General features: G+C 46.1%; 1 protein-coding gene across 2 annotated transcripts in view; it reads right to left on the bottom strand.

Annotated features, from left to right (window-relative positions):
* Nucleotides 1-1,720: 1,720 nt before the first annotated feature.
* KCNK10 (potassium two pore domain channel subfamily K member 10) overlaps nucleotides 1,721-18,496 on the bottom strand; it is a gene marked incomplete at both ends in the record, with an annotated part of 126,340 nt that continues 109,564 nt past the window's right edge. For both annotated transcript variants that reach the window (XM_080808956.1, XM_080808955.1), the window contains 3 exons: nucleotides 1,721-2,341; nucleotides 4,470-4,612; nucleotides 9,287-9,473. In XM_080808956.1, the coding sequence (XP_080665082.1) occupies nucleotides 1,721-2,341; nucleotides 4,470-4,612; nucleotides 9,287-9,473 (951 nt within the window). The remainder of the gene's footprint in view (nucleotides 2,342-4,469; nucleotides 4,613-9,286; nucleotides 9,474-18,496) is intronic.

The raw sequence follows: 18,496 nt of genomic DNA, 5'->3' as shown, positions 1-18,496 counted from the left end.
TTTTCCCCGGAAGTCAGAAGTCTCCGCTAGTCCTGTGGTCTTTTGATCAATCCCCTCCATGTGTTAGTCATGTAAAATTCCCAAGAGGTGGCGCTGAGATTGGGGAGCCCATCACCAGCAACTTTCCGGGGGTTGCCAGGTCCAAATGCTTAAGAGTGTGGGCCAAACAGCTAAGTCTGAACCATCCATGGCCAGCCAATTACACGAGGGGCTGAGGCACACACAGGATGGTGAGGCCTAGCACATAATTTGGCCTTTCTGATTTTAAAAAATCCATTTAAAATTTTTTCAAAACCTATGACTGGCCCCTCCCCCACTCTCCTTCCCAGACCATTCTAACCTCATGGGAAAATCGCGTTGCTATTGTTTGCGTTGAAACCATTAATCACCCTGGTGTTCCAACTTTAGTGAACAGCAGGTGCGAGACAAAGAAACAAGTAAGGAAAAAAAGTGATGCCTTCAAAATAAGGAACACCCGAACATAAACGTGGAATGTTGTAAATACTTCTTTTAAGCATTAGTTTTTAAATGGCATTAATGGCACTTAAGCTGCAAGCAATTAAAACAATTCAATTTTCTTGTACAAGAGTTGGTTGGGGGATTCTTTCTTTTGTTTGGAGATAGCAAGATTGGACCTCGTCACTATGTCTACCTTAAGACACCCAAAGGGACAAAAAGCCCTGAGATGGAATGATGCCGTGGTCCTCCTTGGTATGTCTCAGACATGCAGGATGTCTATTTTTATAAAAATTTAGGATCAGCTAGACAGAACAGCAAGCCACTGGCATCATGCAAGGCAATTGTTTTGGTTTCCCCCCCCCTTCTTATCAAAACAAGTTACAACCGAAGTTCCACTAGAAAAGTGAAATGGACATTTCAAAACCAGTTTATTTTCACCACTGCACCCACTGAGGAAAATGCATGATTTTTGCCCATAACCATGCAGCGAATGAGGTTGAGTTTTCGCCAAAGCTTGCAAGTTCATTCTTCATTCGTCAAGAGACAAAATTCAATAGGCTCTGTCCTTGGTTAAGGTGATATCCACAGTGTGATGCATTTGTGATTTTTTTTCTTTTGTAATGAGGAAAGCAATTGCACCTTTTAATACGTGTGCTCTGATCTGTTTCTCACAAATTCCACATGCTCCCGGGTCCCACGGACATTCACTTGGAGCTCGGAAAGACTAGCTGTGCACTGAGGCTGTGTATCAAAATTCAAGCTCAGAGCAACATGTCACAATGTCAACTCGAACCCTCAATACAGGTACTAGTTCAGCCCCCATCCGGTCCCCTTCTCTGTGTGTGCATATCTCTAACGGTAGGTTCAGGAAACGAGGCTCCGTGTAAAAGCCACACGTGTTCCTTTCAGAAGGCTGGTCTGAGGAATAGCTGCCCTTTCTCCATGCCAGGCCCGGGTGGCGCCGCTCAGGGGGCACAGCACCGTCCCATACCCGCCCTTAACTTCCGTGGCCACGACCTCCTGCGTGTGCAAACACTCCCGGCGTGTCCTGCGGTCCCTGACGGAAGTGCGGTCCGTGTTCTTTGATTCCTTTTGGCAGAGCGATCTTTCTCCGTCGTTTATGGCACAGTGAAATATATTCTTCAATGCTATGTAATTTCGGACTACCGAGAAGTCTGTTTTAAGGCACGTGTCTCAGGGTGAATATAAAAAAAAAAACAAAAAAAACACAACGCTTGGTCAAGTCCAAGGTCCTCAGCATTTAGTTTCTGTCTTCAAGTAATGCGTTGTTCTCGAGTTCCCTGTCTTTGGTGTCCGTGGGGACCATTCCGTTCTCCACGCCCGCCTGCTGCTGGATGCACTCGGTCAGCATGGCGGTGCTGGAGTGGTCCGAGTTGCACATCTTCTCCGTCTCCTCCTCCTTCTTCTCTTCGTCCAGGGAGTAATTCCGGAAGGTCTTGTAGATTTTGTGAACGTCCTCGGGCAAGGTCTTTTTGAGGTCCTTGTTTTTCCTCTTGGTGAGTCTGGAGGTGGATCCGAACTTGTTGATGATGTTGTCCTCAGAGGCTCCCTGCCCGTGTTTGTTCAGCTGCTCGGAGCCCTTGAGACGCAGGTTGTTGGGCCGGTTGTTGATGCTCTCCTGGGACGAGGCCTTGAAGCGGCCCGTGTCCAGGGCGGCGAAGACGGAGCGCTTCTCCGGGGACAGCATGTCCAGCGAGTGGGCCCTCTGGTCCAGGCCCAGGCGCCGGCGCTCCATGCTGCGGATGGTGGCTGCCCGCTGCAGCTTGTCGTGGATCTCCACGCTGAGCCGCCGCCGCGTCTCCCGGAACTCGGCTGTCACGTTGGCCTTCCACTCGGCTGCGTGGGCCTTGATTTCACCAACCTGGCCAGGAGACAGAAGAGCAACGACACACTAAGGAAGCCGTCCCCGCCTCAGTCCCCCACCACTCCCAGCACCCACCGCCCTTGGAGGAGGCCAGGAGGTGGGGGAGCACAGGCCCAGGTGGGGATGCTGCCTCGGCCCTAAAGACCCATCTCAAATTGGCTCCCAGCTCCTGTGGCCCGGGGGGCACACCTGCTAGAGGACCTGGCACAAGCCTGAGATGCGGAGGTGGTGACCGATCGGGAGGACGGCATTCTGCGGGGGAGACCGCTATCTGGAGTTGGCCGGGCTTGGGTTCCTATTATGCATCCACCCCTTTTTTAGCTGTACGGCCTCCTTCCTCCGACATAACTGGGGTAATCATGTCTAGTTCACAGAGTTCTTAGTGTTATGTGAGACAGGGACACGCACCTGGGCACAAAGCACAGGTGCAGCCGGTCCTTGGCCCTTCTCTGTTGCTGCAGTGCTTCTGTCTGGGTAGGGTGACCAACCGCTCCCAGTTAGACTGGGACTGTCCTGGTTGTGGAACAGAACGTCCTGTGTCCTAGGTACCCCTCAGTCCTGGGAAAACTGGGAGTATTACTCACCCTAAATCTGGACCACCAGACTGGTCGAGTGCTACCCAGCTTATGCTGCCTTAAGAAGACCCTCCGGGGCACCTGGGAACAAACTTCCCTAGTCACGTTCTGCAAAAGCCCATAGACCATGCTTCCTCAGAACACAGGAGGATCGATACCTGATTTCTCGGCTCTCCTTCAGCACTGCCAACAGCACTAGTCCCATGCTTTTCTCTACAGACGAGGAATTCACAAGTCTGCATTTTTGCATTTAGGAAAGTCGATATTTGCACGGTTACTTTCTCTTTCACTACAGCTGACTTTCAGCCGGTCAGTTAGCCACCTGGGGACTCAGACTGAGGATGGCATTGACGGGATTGCATTGCCAGTGTTTCCGGGAGCCAGGAAAATTAACACTGGGGCCCGGGAATGAGATGGGGACGTTTCCCGTTTGGCAGTTTTGTCCTGGGGCCATCTATACAGAATGTCTGTCGGCCGAGAAGTGAGTAGGAGGCTTCACTCCTCTCAGGAAGCTCCCCCTCTTCTTGTTTCTTTTTTCTTTTTGCTCTCCCTCCCTTGTTAGCTCTTTTTTTCTTCTCTTGCCTTCCTTTTCAGCTCTTTTCCTCTCTTCCTAGAAGAACTACATGGACTTTTTTTTTTTTAATCACAAAATCTACCTTCCCCTCTTTTCCCTTTTCTTGCCTTTGTGTAGGTTTTCACGCACATTTACCCAAGGGAGTAAAGGCTGCATGTCCCTGGACATAGCGGTAGATGTGTTTCTGTAGATCTGACAACCAGGAGGGGGTGATGGTGAAAAGGGACCCCCTGTGCTGGCTTCCCCACAGCTGGTCACTGTTGGGAGGACTTCAGTCTCAGAGAATCGGGAAGGAGTCCTAGTATTCTACTGAATCTCCATATAGACCCCAAGACCTGAAGGACAGACCCATCCTTCTCAAGCTTTTTATAGACGTTCTAAGCCTCTCCTACATGTCTGCACACCTCCCTCAACTATGGTCTACCCCTGCTGACCATTGCTATTTTTTTCTTTTTCCCTTTTCATTTGCCTAAAAAATAAGTCATTCTGGGGCACCTGGGGGCGGGAAGGGGGCGGCTCAGTTAAATGTCCCACTCTTGGTTTTGGCTCAGGTCACCATCTCAGGGTCCTGGGATCCAGCCCTGCGTTGGGCTCCATACTCAGTGGGGAGTCTGCTTGAGATGCTCTCTCTCTCTGCCCCTCCCCCTCATGCTCACACACACTCTCTCTCTCTCTGTCCCTCTAAAAAATTTTTTTTAAAAAATTTAAATAATAAAAAAAAATAAAGTCGTTGTGTACTAGTCCTTCCAGGATCCATGGGCTGGTGAGTCATCAGATGTTCTCACCTGCCAGAAAAGGATCCAGAAATAACTGCCATTCCACTGAACTTGGCTTTCAGGAAATGATTCAAAAAGAGGAAGCCATAGGGGCCCTCCACGTGTTAAGAAACCCTCCAGCCCATAAAATAGAGACAGATATTCTTGACATGAGCTCATCTGATCTCAGAAACATTTATAGAATTTGGAAGGGGTCCTACCTCTTCTTTCGTCTTTTTGGATAGAACCCGTAGCCAATCTCCGATCATACTGAGGACAGCTGCAAAGTAGGCAAGGCCAACCAGGATCCAAAACCACACCAGGGGCTTGTACCATTCCCGGTAATTGATGCCAGCGTTTCCCCCTGAAAACAACCAAACATTACTTTAACCAGGGTCTAGCATTTGGTCTTTGCAGAATAAACATATCCTGGTCCACGTAGCGCAGATGTCCTCCCATCCCCATCTGACACTCAGCTGTTAGAGGTATTAGAAGGAAGGGAGGGTAAGGAAAAGATGTATCCCTTCCTAAAGGAGTCTGACTTTGGCTTAACTTCTTTGATTTTTGACCACTAACCATTATACCCACAACAATGACCACTAACCGAATACCCATAATGTCCGTGGCCAACTTGGTCCAGCTCTTCTTAACCTGGGCTTGACAGTGAATGACGTCAGCTAGAGGACAATACATCAGGCCTAGCTGTCCAGAGTCTTCCCAAACTTCTTTAAATGCAATAAAAATAAAAGATCAGTAATCCCCAACGTCTTGGACTTTTGGGCACCATTTCCTTCCTAATACATTCATTTCCTAAGAGTAGAGTGGATGTGTGGAAGTAAAATTAGACTTAATGGCATTCTTGAGACTTTGATCCTAGCGGTAGTGATTTAACGCTAACTGAGGGATGGTGTTTACATGATGCTAATCCGAAAGGTCAATTAGGCTCAATAATTAGAATCACCATGCTAGAACTAAAACGCCAGCTAGTCCAATCCCTCTATTTTATACATAGGGATTACAGTAGAAATCCATCAAATCAAATTGGCCAGCTGCCCGATTGCATTGACCGGCTGTCCCGCTGAAAGGACCAGTCATTTATTGCAAATAATTAGCCTATTTATTCTAGCCCTCCTACAGGCGCTGCCAAAGGTACCCATGCAAAGCAGCCTCCAAGCCCAGCCCCCTCTCCTAAGGAAGGGAGGACGTAACCGATGTCAGCCTGGCTTTCATTGTGTGAGACACTATTGCTCACTGAGGCAGCCCCACGGTCATTTCCAAGACAACCGACATTGGCAATGTATGGGTAATTAGGGGGTTCCATAATGAGTGATTACTAGTCTTTCCCACTGGGTAGTGGTTATAACCTCTTCTAGAACCACTGAATCCACACTGAGCTTTTACGGTATCAGTAATACCTCCCAAAGGCAGCTGGGCAAGCACTGTGGCCTGTGGCTCTCTCAGTGCAGCCCACAATGTCTCGAGGCCACCACCATTTCTTAAAATTAGAATTCCAAACATTACCAACGGGCTGCGTGGCCAGACCTCTTCAGTCTAGTTTAGCTGCCTTTGTTTTTTTGTTTTTGGGGGGTTTTTTCCTCTTAAGTAACTCTCCCCCGCAGCTTCCTCGAGGATTCTACTGGAGTTCCTGCCGCAATAAGTGGTTTTTGCGGTTCATTCCGTCCCTGTGCTAGGACAGGGAATCGGGCAGCTTTCTCCTGGGGGCAAAGAGGAAGTATTTACTTAGCAAGTCACCACCACCCAACAAAGCTTGTCACTAGGGGGCGCTAGCGAACAACACAACAGACACCCTTTGGCGTCTTTAAGGACGCCTTGTCTGGAATTCAGAGCTCTGTGTGCGCTCTCAGGGTTTCAAAATGCTGTGATGTTAGGCTGCCCTAACGTGAGTCGGCTACAAAATAAACCATCACTTAATCCTGCATGGTGATCAATGTTCCAGTTACATTTCTAGAAAGGTTGATACCATGTCCAATCACAGCAATCATCGGCTCTCGTTAACGTACCTTTTTTAAAGGATCGGGTATCCTTCCCCATTGCTCTTAGAGTATAGCCCAAAAGGTTGTGACAAACTTCCAGCCTTTTAAGGCATGCATTCTTCAGACCAATCTACATAAGCTCCGGAAACCCGAGCTTCCAAGGGCCTGGTCTCATTGCAGTCAGCAATGTGGATTATAAGAGACACCTGTCCATGGAGACCTCAGGACAAAAGAAATCAGGCTCTGTAATAAGGGAATTAAAATGGGGCCAGGCCTGTGACTGTGGAGGTCACGCCCTTGCTAGGTAAGTCAAGATAAGGTCAAGTGCCAGTGACTACTAAGTGCTCTCAATCTGTGGTGGAGAATAAGAAGAAATAATCAATTAAAATCATTGGCAGTACCCCATGAAGCCCCAGAGCCCTCTCTCATTTTGTCCTTGCTTCCCACCCCCCCAGCCCCTCCTCCCAGGGAGGAGCAGCACACCAGCTGGGCAGTGCTCCCTAACATGTTGGTCTCCCTGAGTGAAGAGGTAAGGAACGTGGATGTCCTTCTCTCCCATCCATGATGAAGAGTAGGGACCCACTTCCTATGAATTCATGCGTCACAATGTTAAATAAATCACACGTGTTCTCCCTTGGGTTATCTTCCAACTTTTTTACTTAGAACCAACATATGCAAAATCGTTTAGGTTGGCCAGCTATATTCATCTAAGATCCAAATAAATCAATGCTACCTTTTCTGACATTTTTAATAAAGCTGTAAATTAAGTCCCATCGCATAGGCCAACCGAGAATATCCATGTGCATTAAATCTGGGGCTCATTTTTATTTTTTTATTTTTTGGTCCTTCAATCGATGCTGTTTTATAAAATGTAATTTGTATTATTATTATTTTACAGATACATCATCACTTTTCAATTAATGTGAAGGCCTGGATTCAATAATGTTAACCAAAGCAGGTGGTAGATATTTTATATATTGACTTTAATTTGAATAGGCTATAATAGTTTTTGTTTTATAATATCACAATGTATAACATTAAAATTTAAAATATTCAATTATGTTATTGTCAAACGGCATTTTTTTAGTAAAAAGCTTCCTTGCCCTTACACTGTATAATTAGATGTAAACAAATAACCTGAATTCAAATTAAAAATTTAAACTCTTTGCTGATCACTAAATAAATGCATTTTTTATTTTTATTTTTTATTTTTTATTTTATTTTATTTTAATAAACATATAATGTATTTTTATCCCCAGGGGTACAGGTCTGTGAATCGCCAGGTTTACACATTTCACAGCACTCATCATAGCACATACCCTCCCCAATGTCCATTTCCCCACCACCCTCTCCCGTCCCCCCTCCCCCCAGCAACCCTCAGTCTGTTTTTTGAGATTGAGTCTTTTTTTAAATTTTATATCCCAAGGCTCTCTTTGTGCCCCAGATTAAGAGATTAACAGGCCATGTCAAGCAGGTGTTTAGAGAGAAGGGCTCATCACTAGAGTCCCCTAACAGGGCGGCAGATGGCCTAGGGCTGGCACAGGGTACTTTGAAGCACAACCCCATGCAAACTATGCTGTGGGGGAACTTGAACAAGTTTGTGAAGTAGTCCCAACAGTTCTCTGTGGTTTCCCTCCAGAGCCGCAGGCCTCCGCTCAAGGCGGTCCCAGGGGGCTCCACACCCAAGGTGAAGGTCAGCACAGCCGCTGAGCACTGGGGTGGGGTCCCAGAACCCCGGCTTTTTTAATCACTTTGACTTTGAAGTGCTCAGTCCTTAGGCAGTAAAAAGGACAGGAAAAAAAAAAACTACTGTTTTTACAAACTGGACATTAGTCTTCTTCGGCCCATTTAAAACAGCTAGGAGACCACCCTGCTGGTTATCACCATCAGGGTAAATGTGGAGACACCATGTGCCTTTTAAAGAGCCCTGAATATCCTCTCCAGAATGTCCTGTTTTCCAAATTTCCAGATCCCTATCCTCCTTGTGAGCACTGCAGTCCAAGAAGACACTAAGGCAGTGGTCAGGATCATGTACCAAATAAAGTCTGCGAGCTCAGCCTCCAATGTCCAGGCTGCTGCTTAACCAGGAACTGGTCAAGAACACACACACACACACACACACACACACACACACACACACACACGCATACGCGCGCACGCGCACACACACATACACACACACACAATGCACTTGCATCACCCAAACATTTTGAGTTTAGGACAGAGTTGCTTAATTAAAGCGTTCACTTCTCAGACTAGAAAACGATCAATTGTCTAAACCCCTAGAAATATCTCTTAGGATAGAGAAGGATGCCTCCTCTTCCTGCCTTCCTACCACATTCTGGGAAAGCCATACAGGTAAGAAGCCAGATCGCATTTCATTTTCAAACTCTCCGCCCCTAGCCGAAATTGATGGTAGTTTCCTTTTGCTTCCATAAACATAGTTCATTGTCATCTATGTTCACAATGAAGGTTATTGTTTCTATATACACTCGTGCAGAATTCGTTATAATATTATACTCCCTTGGGACAGTTCTCAGCTCCTGGTAGTCAACTGAGCCCTAAGTCCTATGCCAGGGCAAGACCCAGGATAATGTCTGCAGGGAACACACCCCTCCCCTGGGCAGCCTCGGAACCCTAACTCACAGGCCACTGCAGGCCAAGCTTTATGCTAATCTCTCCAGAGTTTCATATTTGCCACTTGCTAATACAGCCTTTATCAATAGATTCAAGGAGCCTTAATGCAAATCAGAAGTCCAACATTCAATGAGAAATTCATTTCACTCATGCATAATTCATAGGACGATAAGGGCAATGAGCATCCTGGGGAGGAAGACGCTGGCTTTCATTCCTCAGCAGAATCTGCTGCTTTTTACATTATGTGGGGCCATGGGCTTGAAATGAGTCCATGCACAGCAGCAGGGACACTGAGCCGTTTTCATTTGTTTCTCCCACAACACAGTTTCTCTTGGTTTTGAAAAGCATTATCAACAGAACATTTTTCCCACCAGGGCCCTGGTGGCCGGGGTGCCCAGGGTGCTTACCTGCCACAAAATCACCAAAGCCCACCGTGGTGAGGGTGACCACGACAAAGTAAATGGACTCCAAGGCGGTCCATCCCTCGATATATTTGAAAATGACAGCAGGGATCGTCACAAATACAATGCAGCCGGCCAAGATGAACAGGATGGTTGAGATGACCCGGATCTTGGTCTGGCTCACTTGCTTTTTCTGGGAGAGCAAAGGAGAAAGACAGGCAAGTCAGCTTCATCACCCCGGGTTCAGAAGACAGAGGCACAGGAAGAATGTTTTATGCCGGTGGCTTTTCACCTTTCATCCATCATGGGCAGCTTTGGGAGAATGTGATGAAGGCTGGGGACCCTCTCCTAGAAAAATGCACGTACAGAAGTTTTCAGAGGTTCTAGGTGGTTCTCAGACCCAGTGAAGTCTGTTCACAGACCCTGGGTCAAGAAACCCATCATGCCTTGGATGTCATGTGTGTGGTTCCATGACTGCAGCCCAAATGCGGATTCTAACTTCCTCACTAGTACAAATGCAATGATTCCCCAAGAAGGGCTTGCAGCCAATTGTCACGTGGTGTTACTGTAGACCCTCCTCCAGGAGGGCGCAGGTTTGGAGCACTTTCCACAGTGGTAGGGATGGACTTGGCACCTAGTTTCTCTTGTGTCAAAGGGAATGTGTTGGAAACAAAACAAAACAAAAACAAAAACAAAAACACAGCTGACCTGAAAGAGACTAAACAGACTAATGTTCAGATGACAAGAAAACAGCCACCTCCATACACATTTGAGACAGACTCTAGCTTTTTCACCCTCCCTCCCTGCTGAAGCTGTACACTCGTGACATACTTTTCTTTTAAAACACACACGTTTAAGCCAGTGCTGCAGTGTGTTCATGCTCTGTTATCCACCAGGGACAGACAAGAGTCCAAGTCAGACCGACAGGTTACTGCCCTAATGGATAGGAGCTTCTGTAGGAGCCAGTCCAGAGGGGAAAGCGTTTAGATTGGGAATTAGACAGATGTTACCCAAAGGAATGGTGCCAGTGGAGTCCAGATGTGGACCAGGAGCATCACTGGCATTCCCCTAGAATGCACTCAGGACAACACTGGCATGGCCTCTGAGCTGAATAATCCTTATGGTCCTCTCAAAGCTCCCAGGACCGGCATGTAGATTGTCCTCAGGGGGCCCTAGCACCATAACCCGACCAAAACCATACACATCAGAGTGCATGGGTCTTTCTCCGTCGCCTAGATTGATTTTCTGCAAAAATACAGCACATGTAGGGCACTGGATATAGGAAACTTTTATCATGTGCTCTGTTTTCTATTCATTGCCTTCCAGTAAATTAGAAGGCAGAGAACCTCAGAGCACAGAGAGAACTTTGCATTCATATACTCAACACAAGCCAAGAGGGGTTGGGACTAGCACAAAATGATTTTGCTAATTAGAGACAAAGCCAAGATTAGAATTCTGATGTGATTAACTCCCAGTCCAGTGCTTACTGATGAAAACAGACTTCAAGTTACCCAACAATTTCCCAGCTCACACAAAGTCGCCAGAGTCCCGCTCCCACCTGCCCCCCTCCAACCAAATCAACCAGACTAAGCCCCATGAAGAACAACAGGCCATCCTCCTTCCCTCCTAGAAAAGAAGCCTGGGAATAAAAAGTTGTTTACTGTGTGATCTGTCCAGGAATTCCTAAACTTCGGTCATAAGCAGTAACACCTCTGGCTGTCTCCCCAGGACAGAGTTGGTCAAGAGAGCCTTCTAAGGTCAACCACTTGGATGAACCGTGGAAATGTCGGTCAAGAAGATGACTAGGCTTTCTATCCTCTCCCCCTTGACTGTGGGAGAAAAGTCGGTACAGCCTCTTTATTGGAAAGTTCTAGGGATGCGGGAGGGCTGTCCGCTCTACTCACGGCTCAGAAACAGATTCAGCCCCACCTGCCTGGGGTCCCAGTCCCAGGTATGCTCAACACAACAAAATGGAGGACTTCGTTCAACAAATAAGAGCAAGTATAGTGGACAGCAGGGAGCCTGCTTCCCCCATCCCCCTGCCAGCCTCTCTGCATACTTGTGATCTCTGTCTGTCAAATAAATAAAAATTAAAAAAAAATATAGTGGAGAACATTTATTTGCATGAATCTTAAATCAGCACTATGTACACCCCTGTTCTGAGATCAATATATTCCCTAAAAATGCACAGGAAAACCTAAGGAAATACAATCCTTCTTTATGAAAAGCAGTCATGTGCTCCAACTCCCAAAAGGGCACTGAATGTATAAAGCGGGAACAGGGAAAAATTATTTGATCCATGCTTTTATACAGTCCCCTCCTCATCTCCTCAGAAAAGCCATCTGCAAAAAAAAAAATATATATATATATATATATGTATATATATATATATATATATATATAAAATTTGCTGATATTGCTGAAACTGCAAATGAAAATTCCAGTTATTTTTTTTTCATGAAAGTATCATGACAAGATGAGTCACTTGAGAGCCACGGGAATGTCTTACCCATCCCATGAATTTCCAGGCTGAATATTAGAGCAGGACCTGGTGAGGGCAGTGGAGCCCCTCTGAGAATCCGGGAACTTATTTATTACTAGCCTAGTTTTGTTTATAGACATGTATAAAAATCCAAAGCCCAAAAGGAGATTTCACCATAGATCACATTAAATTAATCTAATTGCTGGCAGGGGGAACATCATTCTCCCCCTCCTCTCTAAACTGTCCTCCTCAAATGCATAATGAAATTAAATGTTTGTGAGACACTTGTTAAGTCATAAATTAGGATGTGAACACAACTGTAATCCAAATGAGGCTGAGGTTGGCAAAGGAGGGCTTGCAAGTACGTAGACAGTTGGAGACATTCCTGGGCTCCCTGAGGTGGGTGGAAAGGACAGCAGCACAGGACAGGATTTGTCCAGTGGCAGGGAGGGAGCTATGTAACAAAGGAGAAATAATGGTATCTAAAATGGGTTATCTGTTGGAGAGTTTATTGGCAAGGTAAACATTTCACCACCACTCACCTCACCGCCCAAGGCAAACCTCGGCTTCTTCTTCCAGACATCCTAGGGTGATGTTCAGTGAATGCTTGGAGAATTCAACCATGGGGGTATTTTAGGGACTTAAGAAGTCAAGTGTCGTGTGTGTGTGCGCGCGTGTATGTGTATGGAAACATGTATACCCATACTTCACTATAAAAGGAAGAGATGTGGACATAAAGTTTCAGCAATATATATTATTCTGGATACCCATGTTTTTGCTGCCCTCTAGACATTAAAGCAGAGCAAAAACAGTTACCTTAACTGAACACCTTTTCCAGATGGAACCACAAACCATCTTACACGTCATCCAGTGGTATTTGGGCTTCTTATCCCCAAGAGCCCCACAACTGCACACTACTACTTGTAAAAGGGTGTTTAGGAATGTGGAGTCCAAGGTTAGACTGTCTGAGACACAACCCATCCCCACTGCTATATGGCTGGGTGACCTCAGGAAAGTTTCTCAACCTCTCTGTGCATCAGTTTCTTCCTTTATGACATGGACATGGAATCCACCTCACAGGATTGTTTGGAAGATTAAATATGTCTGTAAAAGTGTTGCACACTGCTAAGTGCTCAGGGATTGTTAATGATTATCTTTGATGTGGAACTTTAAATGTTTTCTCAGATGTGGACAGTCCCAGATTTAATATCACCCTTAGCTCCTGAGGGATGCTCCCTCGTGTCTGGCTTAAGATAATCTTCATGTAGCTTCAGGAAGTTGCTGTTAGTTGTTGCTTTCTGGATATATTATCTCATATAATTACCTCACTGTTAATGAGAAAAAGGTCCTCATTCTCTCTTGGTTCTTCTGTGTTGGCTCTAGGTTGAGCTCTCAGACAGTCTCAACCCACAATCTTGAAAACTCTGCCTTTCCATTGATTTCCCCCTAGTTCTTCACCATCCTTCTGAGACTGCCAAGAATTGTACATAATGTTTGCAATGTCAGGCACCAGCTGGAGAGAGGCACATACCTCGCTTTCCTTGCCCTCCCTTCACCTCCCCCTTCTCCCCGCCACACCACGTACAGAAGTGTGCTGTCTTTTCCACAGAGGGGTTGCTAAGCAAAATCACACTGCTTATTTACCAGTAAGCAGAGCAGCTAGCAAAAAGCTTTCTGAGAGCCCAGATCTGACTGAGCTAATGTGTTCTTGGGCTAACAAAACTGTTATCTAGGAAGAGATGGCTCAATACAATATTTGGGCAGGAGGGACAGGATGGTTGCGCACATCTGTCCAAATCTTGTTTTCACACTTTGTTGATTAGAATAAACGACGTGTTCTTTCCTTCTTATGCAAATAGCATTATGCAAAATTATTTCCTGCCTCCGGATTGGCACTAACTGCAGGAATTTTCTAAGAACTCAAAACCCACCTCCTGTAGAGTTCATTCTGTTGTCACGACTCTATGTGCAATTATTCCAAAGAGCAAAACAAACTTCACAAACAGAGAGCGGGAGAGCCAGCTCGAAGAGCTCTCCTCTGAGAGAGGGATGTACGTGCTCACACTCCTAGAAGTGTTTACTTGTTTCAGACCTCAGAGGACTAAACCACACAGCCAAATCTCATTAAGCAAAACGCCGTCCCTGAGTTTGCTTGCTTCCACAATCTTATTTTAGAGAATGAGTATATTTCTATTCATTTGTGGGCTGGTTCTTTATTTCATTTTTGCCCCTCTAATGTCCATTCTCCTTTTCACTTCTATGGGATTTCTTGAGAATTCTGAGATTAGCAATCCAGATTGTTGTGTCTGTCTGAGGAAACTGCTTCTCTGATGTGATTTTTAGCTGGGACCTTGGAGAGGTTATTTGATGATAAGGATACTGCATAAAAACCCTAGGACGGGAGCTACATGTGCAGAGCTCTACTTTTGGTCTGGTTTGGTTTGGTTTTTGTTGAAATGCAAACACATCACCATGGTAATACCATTGAACTGAGAATAATTTCTCAGAGTGGAAAGATAATAGGAACTACCTCACAGAAGAATTGACTTTATTTTCTGACATTAGGATGTTTGCCACACGGATTCCTTTTTAAAAGGTCCAGTACCAACAGATAGTTTCAATGTCACAGTGAACAGCTATGTAATACCAGCAATTCTATATACCATGAGGACAGTTTGTAAACACCACTTGCCTATAATCTCCGTGGCAGAGACACTGTAAACACACATGAGTGAGGACCATGCAGCAAAATCTCCATGGAGCCTTTGGAAAATGTCTTCCTCAAAAGCTGAAGACACAAATGTATTTTGTTTCTATTCAGCTGGATAGATGAGTTCACACACACACCAAGTTTCATCTGAGCCACACTGCAGCGTCTCACAGATTATTGGCCCATTTGGGGTTTTGTTAGTATCGCCATGCAAAGTTTTTGAAAAAGCTTTTGGGTAGATACAATTAAGCCATTTGGGTCACTGAGATGCCAATGTAGGTTCACCTGGGATAGAGAAAAATTAAAATCCACAAGTAATAAAAATTCTCAGCTGTTCCACTCCAGGAACACTTTCATTAAAATCTTTAAAAGTTTTCTGTTCTAAAATTCAGTGGCTTTTAGTATTCAGAGATAATACTTGATCAGAACAGCAGAGTTTGCGCTCAGAACACCAGAGTTTGCGCTCAAAATACAATCTGTTAATTCACTCAGTCCATAATTTTTAAGGACTCTTTACATATCAGGGGCTGTGCTGGTTGCAAGGGACACAGCAGTTTTTAAAAAGAGAGCAAAGTTCCTTCCTCACGTACGGGAAGGCTACTGGATGGGGCAGCATGGGAACCTCTGGGTCTTTGGCTGAAAGCAGGCTTTGTGGCGCTGTCCATGGTGTCCAGCCCTGGTCTAACTATTGAAGGCAACGTGGAGTACCTAATGACATCCCACTGATTAAAAATATCACCTGCGAGAGAAGAAAGAAATATTCTCGTAGATCTGGTATGTGGAATACAGAAGCATGCCAACTGTCATGGATGATCTTTGGCTCTCTGTTAGCTAGGCATTCCGAAACTGTGTCCCAGGGACTGGACCTCAGAGGCAATCACACCAATGCAAGAAACATCCACATGTAACCTGGGCTGCAAAGTGGTCCTTCTCTTCAGCTGAGGTTTGGAAAGCAAGCCCATGGAGAGGAGAGGAGGCTGGGCACACCTCCTGATAAGCCACTTCAACAGACTAACTCCTAGCAACCCCAACAGATGCCCCACCTAGCGGCTCACCTATCCAAATTGTAAATTTAATTTACCTGGATTTTAGCAGCATAGGGAACAATGCGTCCACCCCAAAATGCCCTCCCACCATTATATATACAAGCATACAAGAGTAATACTGCAGTAACAACGCTACACACCTGAAGTTGCCTCCGTCTTCTCTCCCCCCACCTCCCTTCCCTGGCCCCCCCTGTTAACAGGGTTCAAGGTCATAGTTCGTTGGCCAAGCAATCCACAATAGTCAGGGAAACAAGATCTCACCCCAATGCTTCTTTCTCGTGCAGGGGACTCCCCCTGCTTTAACACACGTGGCCTCTCTCCAGCCTTACTCTGACCCAGGAGCACTCTGCCTCTTCCTCTCCCTTCCTTTTGGGAACAAGCTGACCTCTAGAAGTGGCCTCATGATTTCCTAATTCTGGGCCTGTTATTAAGAAACCCATTTAAAAAAAGAAAGAAAGAAACCCATTTTTCCACAGATATAAACCATATTCTCCAGTGTTGAGAAAATATAGTAATACTATGCTTTAGTACATCATCTCCTTTGTCTTACTTGTCAGTCGGCTCATATCTTGGGTGGAAAAAAAGAGATGCTATTTATTTGGCTCCTTCAAAGACCCCCATCATCTTGATTCTCCACTCCATAGTCCTCCTGGTACCACGGTTTTTTTAATGTTAGTGACAGCTCAATAATTACTTCACCATGAAGGGAAGAAAAAGGTCAGACTGTGTTCAGTGGGGTAAGTTCTCCTCAATGGAAGGTGAGTTCCCTTCCTGAGACTGTAGCCCCCTCCCCCCACCAAGGAGGAACACATATAATGAAAGCAGAAAGGAAGGAAATTACAATGGGCCTCCTACTGAAGGGCCTGTCCTAGAAGGAGATGAGGAATGGGGGAAGTCATTAAGGCAGGCCAGGCCCCAGCTGAGGCTCTCTGAAGGGACAGGAACTTCCACAGAGACAAGACAGGCTGAGGGAGGACCTTGGGAGGCAACAGTCATAATGCAGCCATGTAACACACTGAGTAAAATAAGTAGTTCACTGAGTATTATCAAGGAGACTTTGACTCTTCCTCGTCCTCCCAGGCCATCTCCAAGCCATGTCCTTATTCACAGGAACCAGCATCCAAGGGTACCCAGGAAGTGTGGGAGAAAAGAAATCCCATCCCCCCACTCTCAGCTATGAGTAGCCCAGAGAGAAGGCCCTGGTGAGCTTCTGGTGGGCTGCCCAGGATACCTGTCTACATGCCCAGGAATCAAGGTGAGTGACAAAGAAGCATGCATTTTCTGTGACCTACTATTTATTTTGCCTGTTAGAAGATTTGGAGAAAGCCCCCAAGATCAGCCAGATTTAGGTCAATACTTTAAAAACCCACATGAGTATCACTGAGTCAATACCCGGGCAAATCCCTGGGTTTTACTGGGGATGTGGTTAGCAACGCTCTCCAAGGGTCATGCCACGCATTTCCTTCCTTCTAGACAAATACTTTTTAATGAAAGTGCACAGGGATGCTCACCTTCATAAAACTATAGGCAATAATGAAATAGGCATTAAGAAATTATATGGGGAAAAGATGCGACAACTAGAAGAGAAAGAGGCAATGAGAAGCAAGAAAAAAAAGCCATGAGAAGGATGAGCACATATGAGAAAAAGACTTTGAGTATACAAAGCGGAAATGAAGCCACAGTTTGAGGGTCTAGAAGTTTCCTGGAGGTACAAGAGGGCTGCCCAGACAGGCCTGCACTGAATTGTTTGTGAGACAGAAAGCAAACGGCAAGAAGACAGAAAGAGATACACCTGCGCTTTCTAGTTAGACTGGGAACAGAGAAGTTTAAAGAAGAATAAAACACGGCTTCACAGAAAAATCACTCAGAAATTAATCTAAACTAGGAAGACCGGCATTCGAGGCAACTTGATAGAAACATCCAGATCAGACAAGATTTCTTTAGCAGAAAATTTTCCAAGCTGTGAATGAAGTAGAATTCTGTGACTTTTCTATTCTTAAATTCAATAAATATTTATTGTGCACCTAGTGAGCTAAAGTCACTGATGAGAAAAGAGAACAGCCCTCCTCCCCGTACAGAGGCTGAGGCATACCAGCAACTCACTCTCTCAGCCTCCCCAGTGCAAAGACTCAAGCATGCATTCCAGGCTCCCCAACCACAGAGACCTAAGTCATATTCTGACTCAGACACTAGTGAGACAAGTGACAGGTTTGGTCTTGGAGTATCCCCTCTATGGTTTTCTGTGTGTTTTCCTCTTTTCTCTCTCTGGTATCCCAGAGGCTATCCCTAGGGAGGAGCAAAGATTCCCAGAGACATCCTTGCAGAACCACTTTCTTGTCTGCCACAGACTCATTAAGACTGGGCTAGGGTCAGGGACAGAGAGAAGGTAGGATGGCCATACAGCTTGGAGAGGAAAGAAGGGTGGAAGGGGCTGCCTCTTCCTAGGGTCTTCCAAGTGGCATTAGCAGAACCTGCTGTCTGGAGGGCCAGGGGCAGGGAGGAAGGGGTGAGAGGCACAGCCCTTCTCTAACCTGGGCACAACTCCTTCAGCACCTGTGCCCAGCCCACCTCAAAGGGTTCCTGGCTCCCCCTAAGACTCCTGAACCAAGACAGAGGGACATGGACACTAAACAGGGTGGAGGCGTGGAGAGAGAACTTTGCCCCCAATCCAGGTGGAACTGGACGGCACTAGATGGAAACTTCCATGAGGCAGTGACGTGACAGGCAGCAGTGGACACACCATCCATAAGGAAGCAGGGACCGTGTGGGTTCCATCCTGGGGCTGGTGGCCACAGTGATGGGATCAGATGCCATTTCCAAGGGCAGTCACAAGGGTGGTTCTAGAAGCAGCATCTAGGGCCCAGAATCACGGGGGGCAGCAGGGCCAGCTTCTATCTGTGCCAGTCAGAAATGGCAGTGGCTTCCTCTGGAACCAGTTCTGTGGCATGATTTGGGTCCCTGTTCTTGGCTGGGTACCT

This window comes from Martes martes (assembly GCF_963455335.1).
Source record: "Martes martes genome assembly, chromosome: 7".
NCBI classification, from domain to species: Eukaryota; Metazoa; Chordata; class Mammalia; order Carnivora; family Mustelidae; genus Martes; species Martes martes.
This window is presented reverse-complemented; position numbering and strand designations above follow the sequence as displayed.